General features: G+C 44.2%; 1 protein-coding gene across 1 annotated transcript in view; it reads left to right on the forward strand.

Moving 5' to 3' along the window:
• LOC126419430 (venom prothrombin activator vestarin-D1-like) overlaps window positions 1-12,606 on the forward strand; it is a 178,507-nt gene that overhangs the window by 62,832 nt on the left and 103,069 nt on the right. The window contains exon 4 of the mRNA XM_050086619.1: window positions 27-95. Coding sequence (XP_049942576.1) covers window positions 27-95 — 69 coding nt within the window. The remainder of the gene's footprint in view (window positions 1-26; window positions 96-12,606) is intronic.

The following is a 12,606-nucleotide window of genomic DNA, read 5'->3' on the forward strand; positions in this document are numbered from 1 at the left end:
GATAAAAGAAATGCTTTACATTCCAGCTTGTTTAGTGACCAAGAACATCAGTATGCGCACCATCATCGTCGTGGCAGCAAATGAGGCGGTGCCAGGTGCTGTGTGAAGTTTTCCGAAGCATTGGCATTGTGATTTCCCTGAACGCCTCCTTAACAGCTTGCTTCCCGTCATCAGTTGTCTGGTATCGTTGTTTCGTGACACGCTGCTTCATTATTCCCTACAGGTAATTGCTGCATGATGTCAGATAAGGACTCCTCAGAGGCCACTCTATCGGCTCTGGCAGATGCACTGATCCTCTCCCTATCCACCTCTGGGGTAACTCTTCATCCAAGAACTTCCGATCACGGAGGGCGTAGTGAGCAGGAGCCCCATCTTATTGAAGCCAACTGTCACCAATAACGTTTAATCTCTGGAGATCTGGAATAAAACATTCACGTAACATTTGCAAGTAAGAAAGTTAATTCACTGCACCTTTAAAGAAATACGTCCCTGTGACATGCCAACGAGTGGGGGATTATTCTCTAACTCTTCATAATAACATGAGTTTTACTTCCTCCAGAGAAAAAATACCGCTAGGGGACAAGACCGATAAATTGTACATTCGTCTGAGAAGAAAATTTTGCCATGCTGTGGGACCGTCAGAAACACATCGAGTAATCTTGAGCAAGCTTCTTGTGTTCGCTACATGTCCTCAACACTCAAGTCATTTCCGGATGTTGGCCGACAAGACTTTAATTACAGATCTTTTTTATGTGTGTCAGCATATCGTTGTTTGAATTCCATGTTCAGCAGATCTTTTCCGCAATGCTTTAATAGGAGTCCTGGTCACGGAATCCGCCGGTACTGAATATATTTACTGTCCTGACCTTCCTCTTTCTACCCAAATGGATCCGGTTGTGATGGCCTCCTGTTGCCATCGCAGTATCGTTCGGTTTGGTGGAGCTTCTGTATGGAATCGTGCAGCAAACTCCCCTTGCACATCTCTTACGGTTTTCCCCGTGTGTGCACGTTCATGAGCCCATGCACTTGCCAGAACACTTTTTTTCACACTGTAGGTGCTTATGTGCGCCATCTGAGAAGAAAAAAAAAACATAGGAGGTGTACACTGATTAGACAGGGCATTATGACTACCAACCTTATATCCTTTGGCACGGATAACAGCTGCGACGCTTGGTGGCATGGAAGCTGTGAGGCCTTGGTAAGTCGCTGGAGGGAGTTGGTACCACATCTGCACGCACAAGTCACTGGCGTGGGGGAGAAGAGCTCTGACGTCACGTTCAATTACATCCCAGATGTGTTCGATCAGATTTAGATCTGGCGATTTGGGGGACCAGCACATCAAATGGAACTCGCCACTGAGTTCCTGAAACCATGCCCTCACACTCCTGGCCTTGTGACATGGCACATTATCTTGTTGAAAAATGCCATTGGCGTCGAGAGACACGATCGTCATGAAGGGGTGTACGTGGTCTGCAACCAATGTACCATGCTCCTCGGCCATCAGGATGCCTTCCATGCGATCCACTGGACACATGAATGTTTCCCGGAGCATAATGGAGCCGCCGCCAGCTTGTCTCTGTCCCACAGTACAGGTGTCAAGGTGCTGTTCTCTTGGAGGACGACGGATTCACGCCCTCCTATCGGCACGATGAAGAAGGTATCGGGATTCATCAGACCGTGCAACTCTCTGCCACTGCGCCAAAGTCCATTGCCAATGCTCACGTGCCATTTCATTTGTAGTTTCATTGGCATGTGCATGCATTGTCGGCTGCGTAGACCCATCATTAGAAGTGTTCGGTGCTCTGTATTCAGTCTCACTTGTGATCTGACCACCATTTAAATCTGATGTTAGTTCTGCCACAGTTCGCCACCTGTCGTGTTTTAAGAGCCTGAGAGGTGGCCTGCCATTAGATGCACACAGCGACTTGCCCCCTCTCCTATTTATATCTTACTCTGAGTAATTCGATTTGGGGAAGTATAGCCGAGTATTGTCATTACAAGGCTAGTATTGAGAAGTCAGAAGATATGAATATTTTCCTCTCTAATTGCATGTGGTGAAAAGATTTTATTGCTTCACATGCCGACTTCCCACGCAGCGTCTCTCGTCACCTGGGTGGTCCGGTGACAGGCAGGTTCTGCTGATCTAGAAAGGGTTATGCCGACGGGTGTGTGGATGCTTTCCAGATGCCGTCATTGTCATAGAACGGGGGCAAGACCCCCACAGGGGCCTGAAGGAGCGGCTGGGCTAGAGATTCCGTTACTTCGCCGAAACGTAGTGAAAACACTTTCTGACGGGCTACCAGAGAGGCATGGGAATGACTTGTGTTCCCAAGCAGTCTTGGCGGGCGAATTCCCGCGCTTTCTGCAAAATCATAACTGTGATTGGCTTCCTCAGGGGATAGCTCCGTGACGTAGCAAAATCGGCGCAGAAATTGGCGCCAAGTATCTCCATTGGTGGAATAGTAGTGCTTCGATAATAGAGTGGAATTTTTCCGCCGGTTTTCGAGTTGCTGATTGGGAAGTTTTAACCACAGCCACTGTCGTGGGGGCGGTAATGTTCTGTGTTCGGCTTGTATGGGTGCTCTAGAGAGAGTCGGCTCTCGCCTTTCGGTCAGAGTAGGTTACAAGACTGAGCTCTCGCTGCTCTGGACAGCCTGCCTTCCGTTTGCTGTCTAATATACTTTCATTTAATTGTAACTGTTCGACGAAGTTGCAGAAGTTTCGACTTCAACGTAAATTTCCGAGTGCAGTTGGCAATTGAACGTTCTGCGTACAAGCGGCCTATGTTGTCCGTCTTGAGCAGTTTTGGCTAAAGTTGACTGTATAGGAGTTACTGTGTGACTTCACTTGTTAAAATCAATCACTGTACCATCAGTGATTGTGTAGCGAGCCTTCTTCGTCTCCCTCTGAGGCGCATTTGTGTTGCTAGGAAGTCTTTAGTCTGGAACAACCAGACCAGGATAATTTGTTTCGGGCTATACTCGTGATATTATCATCACCACGATGGGACGTCGAAGCAACCAGACATCACCTCCAGTATGCCAGATCGTGTCCTTGCAGTTAAGAAGACAGCTTGGTAATGTGTGTCCACAGCACCGGCAGATTAGGGACTTAGCTATGTGACAATCAGGGCTCAGCAGAGCGCGCCTCTTCCCGTCTTTTCTAACATGGTTCTGTCTTGGGTGTTCATTGTCTTAGTTCTCGCTAATGTAGTAGTAATTAATGTTGGGTTGGCTGGGTGTTTCTCTTAAGATTTGAGTTGCAAGGAATTGGCTCCACGTACCACTTGGTCATAAATGTCACAATCTAGTTTATGGACAACTCCATCTTCACAGCATTTATTTGAGTATCCAATTTGACGTATTGTAAATGTTTCATGTGTTTTGTTTATTTTGAGTTTAGTCATAATAAATCAAATTGTTATTTTGGACAGAACTTTAATTCTTTTGATCGGTACAGCAACCCTTTCATTTCTTACTACGTTAATGAAACTTTCGTTTATCAAATTAATTTATATCAAATTAAATTACTGCAGGTGCCAAACTCTTTTCTACTCCACTTGCAGGATCGATTACAGTCAGTTCTCGTTTCTTCTTAATCCATGTGCAACAGCAAAAGTCGGAGTTAGAAAAGGGGGTGGGGGGCTCAGAGCATCATTTCCATATGAAGATTCTAGAAGAATTTAGTGTTAAATACACTGCTAGCCCCAGCACCTTGCATGGCCAGCACATCAAATGGAACTCGCCACTGAGTTCCTCAAACCAAGGCGTCACACCCCTGGCCTTCTGACATGGCACATTATCTTGTTGAAAAATGCCATTGGCGTCGGGAGACACGATCGTCATGAAGGGGTGTACGTGGTCTGCAACCAATGTACCATACTCCTCGGCCGTCAGGATGCCTTGCACGCGCTCCACTCGACACATGGATGGCCACATGAATATTCCCAGAGCATAATCGAGTCGCCGCCAGGTTGTCTCCGTCACACTGCACAGGTGTCAAGGTGCTGTTCTCTTGGAGGACGACGGATTCACACCCTCCTATCGGCACGATGGAGAAGCTATCGGGATTCATCAGACTGTGCAACTCTCTGCCACTGCGCCAACGTCCAGTGCCGATGGGCACGTGGCATTTCGTTCGTAGTTTCCGATATTATGGTGCTAACATTGGCACGTGCATGCATCGGTGGCTGCGTAGACCCATCGTTAGAAGTGTTCGGTGCTCTGTATTCAGTCTCACTTGTGCTCTGACCACCATTTAAGTCTGATGTTAGTTCTGCCACAGTTCGCCACCTGTCGTGTTTGAAGGGCCTGCCCAGTCTACGACGTCCTACATCTGCAACGAGGGATGGCTGCGCAACCCCACGACGTCTGGATGTGGTTGCACCTTGGTTTCGCCACGTGTCGAAAACTCTCACCCGACAAATCGTGCAGTTACCAAAATGCTCATGCCGAGCGTCCGAGCCATCACAACTTGCCCTCGGTCAAACTTACATAGGTCGCGCGCCTTCCCCATTGTACGAGTACATTCGGACAGCACGCTCACAGATGCTACATGCACGTGCGTGTGTCTGACTAGCAGTCTTTCCTCGCCATGTGACGCTGATATCGCCTGGACGAGTTTATATCGACAGTAGGTCGTTGGTCTCAATGTTGTGGCTGATCAGTGTAGATATACATCACGACCAAGGAAGAAGGGAGTAACAGAAATTTCGGACCGTACTGCACAACCTTAATTTGAAGAATAATCAAGCACTCCGTCTTCAGGCCACGAGTGGCCTACCGGGACCATCCAACCGCCGTGTCATCCTCGGTGGAGGGTGCGGATAGGAGCGGCGTGGGGTCAGCACACCGTTCTCCCGGTCGTAAGATGGTATTCTTCACGGGAGCCGCTACTATTCGGTCGAGTAGCTCCTCAATTGGCATCACGAGGCTGAGTGCACCCCGAAAAATGGCAACAGCGCATGGCGGCCTAGATGGTCACCCATCCAAGTGCCGACCACGCCCGACTTCGGTGATCTCACGGGAACCGGTGTATCCGCTGCGGCAAGGCCGTTGCAATTTGAAGAATAATATCACATAAAATTATTACCTACAATGACATTTAGATTTTATAAAGTAACTTGTATGTACAATAACAATTTGCGTAGTAACATCTCTGCTTATGTAGTGTCATCGTTCTGAGCTTCACTCCGAAGACTGGTTTGTATGTAACATAAAAATTCGTATAATAACATCTCTGCTTATGTACTGTTGTCATTGTGACCAGCCCGAAGGCTAATGTGAAACAGTTTTCCACGCTAATCTATCCTGAGCAATCTTCTTTGTATCTACATAGCTACTGCACCCTGCATCCATTTCAGTCTGCTTGCTGTATTGAGTTTTGGCCTCTCTCTACAATGTCCAACCGCAGATTTCCCACCGCTACCAAATCGACGTTTCTCCTCCATAGCAAGCAGGGGAAATGAAATTTCTCAGAGCAGTTAAGGGAAAAACAAGAATGGACAGAGTAAGGAATGTAGAGATTAGAATGGACCTTAAACAAGAAAGTATGAGGGAAGAAAGTGAAAGAAAGAGATTAAGATGGTATGGACATGTTAAGACTCCCCAAAATTATGAAAGGACTAAAGATGGATGGGAAAAGACCTAGAGGGCGCCCAAGAATACGGTGGAAAATGAGAGTGAGAATATCTGTAGAAAGGAGAGGTGTGACCTGGCAGCAAATGGAGGAAGAAAAGTGGTGGGAGGATCGTGCCAAATGGAGTGGACTCATCAGCACCCAGACCCGGCAGTAGCTGGAGCGGGATTCGGATATAGATAGACCAAATCGACGATTCGTTGAGACCTTCTATCAACTGCTCCCTTCTTTTAGGCAAGCTGTGGCGTAATTTTATTCTCTGCCCATTAAGATTCAATACCTCTTCATTGTTTATCAGATCTTCCCATTTAATCTTCAGTATTCTCCCGTTGCGGCACATTTCAAAAGCTTCTATTCTCTTTAGGTCTGAACTGCTTGTATATATAGATTTCATTTCCTTTCGATGTTACTCTCCAGACAAATTCTTTCACAAAAAACTTACTAATGCCAAAATTTATACTTACTAGATCCAAAAAAGTTTTCTTTCTCACAAACGCTTTTCCTGAAATGCCGGGGTACGTCTTACATCCTCTCTGCTTCGGTTGTCATCCCTTATTTTGTTACCCAAGTTCTAATCTCGTCTACTGCTTTTAGCGTCTCATTTCTTAATGTAATACCGCCATACTACATTCCATTATTCAAGATGCTACTCTAGGCGGGTGTAAAATAAATGTGCGCAACGGAAAATAATAAACGCTAAAATGATGATTTGGCCCTGTCTGACTATCCCTTGAAGCAGATTTTAGGATCTCTTCATTCTCTTTTTATATATAAATTACAATCTAAACATAAATGTATGATGAAGGCAATTAATACTACTAAATGATAAACGTTGTTGATCAATATATATTTATTATAGATTAAAATCAACCCTTTAAGTACAATTCTCTGTATTTCCTAACTAAAATTATTAATCAATTGCCCAACTCTGCCCCTTATTATGACTGCGCGATCTAATATCAATAACGCGAAATTGCTCACATCATCTACGTACCAAACACTAGAAGACACTACTTTCAAAGATTATCTACGCTGGTGTGGAACCTCAGTGGAAATAAACTAACTTGATCACAGTTGTTTAGCTTTATAGCCCTAATAAGCCGAAGCAATTTGCGATACCACCGTATGTACTGCGTCCGCTGTGTCGAAGCGATGGTTTTCGTACTCGTCTGCGACTATGGAAAAACTCCAGCCACAAATAAACTCTTTCAAACACTAGGACGGCAGAAGGCGGTCCTCTGACTAATATACTCTAATACAGTCTTCTCCTCTCTCTGTTCTACAGACGAGAAACGCGAACTCCCAGCCACAAGGACGGTGTTCAGATAACGTCTCAACGTAAGTATAGGCAGAGGAAGTGCTCTCAATTACTGAACGCTGCGTACCCAGCGACGACTTCCAACTTGGAGGTGAAGTCCAGAATCGTATAGGTTCGCAACAGTACAGTGCCTAACTGTTCTTACTATAAACTCTCCTGAGAGCAAAGACAGCAAGTCCGTCTGTACCAACAAAGCTGACATCGAGCGACCGTCACACACGGGTGCTCACAACAGAAGACCACGTCTCTCCACCGCTGGCTTCCCAGCAAGGTTCGGCTCCCCACCCTCTTAATTCCGAAAACGAATCATATTCCCGAAACCACGGAATATTCTCCCTCTCTACAGATTCTTCTGTACGCCCACCAACCATATTTTAGTCTTTTGTCGTCCAACGCGGGTAGTTTGCGAGGAAATACCTATTCTCGTACAATGGTGCGCTTCTGAGTAAAACTGCTTGGAAATAACCCAGCCTGCGTGATTTCCGAGGTGACACTTCTTCGTTCTTCTCAGCTGCGTCCAAGCTTTCTAGAGTTCGGAAGTATTATCCGGTTATCCTTCCGGCCCTACTACCACAGCGGCCGGCGGGCTCCGTATTGTGTCTTCGCGCTCAGGTGTCCAGACTGTCCATCTTGGCACTTCCTGTATGGAGATGGACCACCACACCTGCGTGGGCCTTCCACGCAAAGCTTGAGTTCCGCCTGCCATTTCATTTCCACTGTCGTTCCAACTTCTACGAGTACAGGCAATCATTCATTAGGCAGTTATGGTAATAAAGACACTCCGTCACCTTTCATGCAGTAAGCTTTAGCAATTATTTACAAGGCGTGCGTGTCAATGTCAGTCTCCTTTATATATTCATATGTACGATGTACAACCTAGCAGCAGTCCGGAACCGCGCGACTGCTACGGTCGCAGGTTCGAATCCTGCCTCGGGCATGGATGTGTGACGTCCTTAGGTTAGTTAGGTTTAAGTGGTTCTATGTTCTAGGGGACTGATGACTACAGATGTTAAGTCCCATAGTGCTCAGAGCCATTTGAACCATTTTGAACAACCTAGCACATGATACCTAATTGTGTTTTTGGATCACGGCAAAGTATGTGAATGAGTGCTTGTAAGGTGCGAAATTTTAGCCACCTTACATTTACCCTTGTTCTACTTTCGTGGACATTCATTCTACAATCTTTTTTTCAAGACATAATACATCCTGCTTGACATGTGTTGCAAGTGCTGTGATGTCTCCGCCAGAATTACGTTGCCATGGATAAATTCAAAACTTATAATTCCTCAACATGAAAGTTAATTTCCTCACAGATTTTCTCCTTAGTTACATTTACAGACTGTTCAGTGTACAGATTGAACAACAACAGACGTAGGCTGAAGCCATGACCCACTACCTTCTCAACTAATGTTTGCCTGTCACCTCCCTTTGCTTACGTACCACGCGACCCACTACCGTTTAAACTAAAAAAAACTATAAGCTATTAAGGAACTGAAATGTTTGATAGAAAATGTGATTCAATGCTATTTTTGTACGGAAATATTCATCACGTTACTCACTTTAATAGTAGTACATATTTGTATAAAAATTATCTATAAATGAAAATACATAATATTCTGTTTTTTTCATTTTCTTTCTATTTCTTTTTTCAAATCTTTCTTCTCGTATAACAAGTGCTTTAGATATCGTATTCGTCTGCTGACTAATACTGTCTGTTGGTTGGTCCTGTGTTGTGCATGTGATAACGTCGTGAACGAAAACTTTAAGTGAAATACCGACTTTGAAATAATGAAAATTAATTCAATTAAATCCAAATATAAACTATTAGTATACTTAGTGAAAAATAATTAACTGTATTTCATTACTGAAGTACGTTATGAAAGTTGCGTAACGTGACGTGCGAAGTTTGACTTGAAATATCCACGAAATAAAATACCACTCGACTCGGTAGAAAATAACTGTTAAATGTTACCTTCACTGTTCACTGTAAATTAGTGTCCTTAATAAGCATAATACCTGAAAATTCTGACTGTGCTCTGTTTGGTCACGAGAATGGAAAGTGAGATAAAAGTCTTATGTCTGATGTACTGAGGTTCTCGAACGCAAACAGAAAACACGAAATCCTGTAGCTAAAGAGAAACAACGTACTAACTACAAAATTTGTGTTTTATGCTTGTCAGAAAAAAATCTGTGTTTTCGTGTGGCGTAAGGTGCAATGCACACACGATAAAATGTGCAAAACGTTACTGAAAGTGATGGAGGAGAGATTTACTTTAAAGAAAGTCGTTCCTGAAAAATAAATTATGATTATTATCAGAAAATACAACATAAGCAGACTGTTATTACTAAAAAAAATTACAGACATTTAAGCTAACTGCGCTACTTGTGGCATAATGCAACCAAAGAGATCAAATTAACATTAATCGTAAATATTATTAGTTAATTGATGGACAAATATTTCCTTCAATTAATACTTCTGACAAACAAACGTTTCATTAATGCACATGCGTTGTTTACGCCGAAAAATTCTCCAAAATATGTTCTTCATCAATAGAAACGATAAGATAGGTTTACAAACCAAGTTTTCATCTACATAATTAATTATTCCAGATAATTTCTCTGAGATCTTCTCTAAAAATCAACTACTTGCTACTATGCCTCAAATAAGAATGCCCCAGCCCTGCGCAACTGACTGGCGATCCACATCACAGATTAAATTCAACACAGAGTCAAGGATCTTATTCACTGCTCATCCAGCGCGCTCATACATCTTTGCCCCAGTACAGTGAAGGTGAATATCTAGAACGGCAGAAAACATATGAAAACCTTACAATAAATGTAACTAAAAGACAGTCAGAGTAAAGGTGAAGAGTTAGCGATAAGGTTACCACGGCAGCCCTTTGGTGACTTGACCTGAGAATATACATCGAGCGTAGCCCCACGTCTTCCCGCCTCCACAGCAAAGACTGGAACGGGGTGCGCTCAGTATCGTGAGGTCGACCGATTAGAAACGGTTCCAGGGTCGAGAAACTCGACATTGGCCGGGAGAGCGGTGTGGTGACCACGTGTCCCTTCAAACTGCAGGACACATTTAGTTAGGTGTCAAAGAGTATGTAGTGAAATAGTTGGCCATTCTTGCTCAGCAGCTGAAACCAGAGAAGGTGGTGATGTTTGACCGTAGGGCCTCGAGCGATGTCGGCGTTCTAACTCATCCAAAAATGTTTCATTGAGTGAAGGTCGGGACTCTGGGCAGAACAGTTAATTTCAGGAATGGTTTGTTCACAAACTAGTGCCTCACAGATGCTGCTTTCTAACAGAACACGCTCCCGTGTTAACACAAACAAACATGCTCTCTGAACTGTTTCTCCGCTGTAGGCAGTGTTGTAAAAAGGGTTCATGTCCTTCCATAGTTACCGTCTTCTTAAGATAACAACGAATTACACCCCTTGCCTCAACACCATTCTTCTGTACTTCACTATTGCCACTACACATGATGGCAGGTAAAGTTCTCCACGCTTCGCTAACCTGAAACCCTACCATCGGATTACTACAGCGTGATTGAAGACTCCAAAGGACCTACTATTCAGGTTTATACCACTTCTCTTCTACATCTACATCTACATCTACATCTACATCCATACTCTGGAAGCCACCTGACGGCGTGTGGCGGAGGATACTTTGAGTACGTCTATCGTTTCTCCCCTCTATTCCAGTCTCGTATTGTTCGTGGAAAGGAAGATTGTCGGTATGCCTCTGTGTGGGATTTAATCTTTCTGATTTTATCCTCATGGTCTCTTCGCGAGATATACGTAGGAAGGAGCAATATACTGCTTGATTCCTCGGTGAAGGTATGTTCTCGGCACTTCAACAAAAGCCCGTACCGAGCTACTGAGCGTCTCTCCTGCAGAGTCTTACACTGGAGTTTACCATCTCCGTGACGCTTTCGCGATTACTAAATGATCCTGTAACGAAGCGCGCTGCTCTCCGTTGGATCTTCTCTATCTCTTCTATCAACCCTATCTGGTATGAATCCCACGCTGGTGAGCAGTATTCAAGCAGTGGGCAAACAAGTGTACTGTAACCTACTTCTTTTGTTTTCGGATTGCATTTCCTTAGGATTCTTCTGATTAATCTCAGTGTGGCATCTGCTTTACCGACGATCAACTTTATATGATCATTCCATTTTAAACCACTCCTAATGCCTACTCCCAGATAATTTATGGAATTAATTGCTTCCAGTTGCTGACCTGCTATATTGTAGCTAAATGATAAAGGATCTTTCTTTCTATGTATTCGCAGCACATTACACTTGTCTACATTGAGATTATATTGCTGTTCCCTGCTGCACCATGCGTCAATTCGTTGCAGATCCTCCTGCATTTCAGTACAATTTTCCGTTGTTACGACCTCTCGATATACTACAGCATCATCCGCAAAAAGCGTCAGTGAACTTCCGATGTTATCCACAAGGTCATTTATGTATATTGTGAATAGCAACGGCCCTACAACACTCCCCTGCGGCACACCTGAAATCACTCTTACTTCGGAAGACTTCTCTCCATTGAGAATGACATGCTGCGTTCTGTTATCTAGGAACTTTTCGCCCAATAACACAATTGGTTTGATAGTCAATATGCTCTGACTTTGTTCATTAAGGCCGGCCGGAGTGGCCGTGCGGTTCTAGACGCTACAGTCTGGAGCCGAGCGACCGCTACGGTCGCAGGTTCGAATCCTGCCTCAGGCATGGATGTGTGTGATGTCCTTAGGTTAATAAGGTTTAATTAGTTCTAAGTTCTAGGCGACTGATGACCTCAGATGTTAAGTCTCATAGTGCTCAGAGCCATTTGAACCACTTTTTTGTTCATTAAACGACTGTGGGGAACTGTATCGAGCGCCTTGCGGAAGTCAAGAAACACGGCATCTACCTGGGAAACGGTGTCTTTGGCCCTCTGAGTCTCGTGAACGAATAGCGCGAGCTGGGTTTCACACGATCCTCTTTTTCGAAACCCATGCTGATTCCTACAGAGTAGATTTCTAGTCTCCAGAAAAGTCATTATACTCCAACATAATACGTGTTGCAAAATTCTACCACTAATCGACGTTAGAGATATAGGTCTATAGTTCTGCACATCTGTTTGACGTCCCTTCTTGAAAACGGGGATGACCTGTGCCTTTTTCCAATCCTTTGGAACGGTACGCTCTTCTAGAGACCTACGGTACACCGCTTCAAGAAGGGGGGCAAGTTCCTTCGCGTACTCTGTGTAAAATCGAACTGGTATCCCATCAGGTCCAGCGGCTTTTCCTCTTTTGAGCGATTTTAATCGTTTTTCTATCCCTATGTCATCTATTTCGATATCTACCATTTTGTCATCTGTGCGACAATCTAGAGAAGGAACTAAAGTGCAGTGTTCTTCTGTGAAACAGCTTTGGAAAAAGGCATTTAGTATTTCGGCCTTTAGTCTGTCATCCTCTGTTTCAGTACTATTTTGGTCACAGAGTATCTGGACATTTTGTTTTGATCCACCTACCGCTTTGACATATGGTCAAAATATCTTGGGATTATCTGCCAAGTCAATACATAGAACTTTACTTTCGAATTCGTTGAACGCCTCTCGCATAGCCCTCCTCACACTACATTTCGCTTCACGTAA

This window comes from Schistocerca serialis, chromosome 9 (genome assembly GCF_023864345.2).
Source record: "Schistocerca serialis cubense isolate TAMUIC-IGC-003099 chromosome 9, iqSchSeri2.2, whole genome shotgun sequence".
In the NCBI taxonomy this organism is placed as follows: domain Eukaryota; kingdom Metazoa; phylum Arthropoda; class Insecta; order Orthoptera; family Acrididae; genus Schistocerca; species Schistocerca serialis.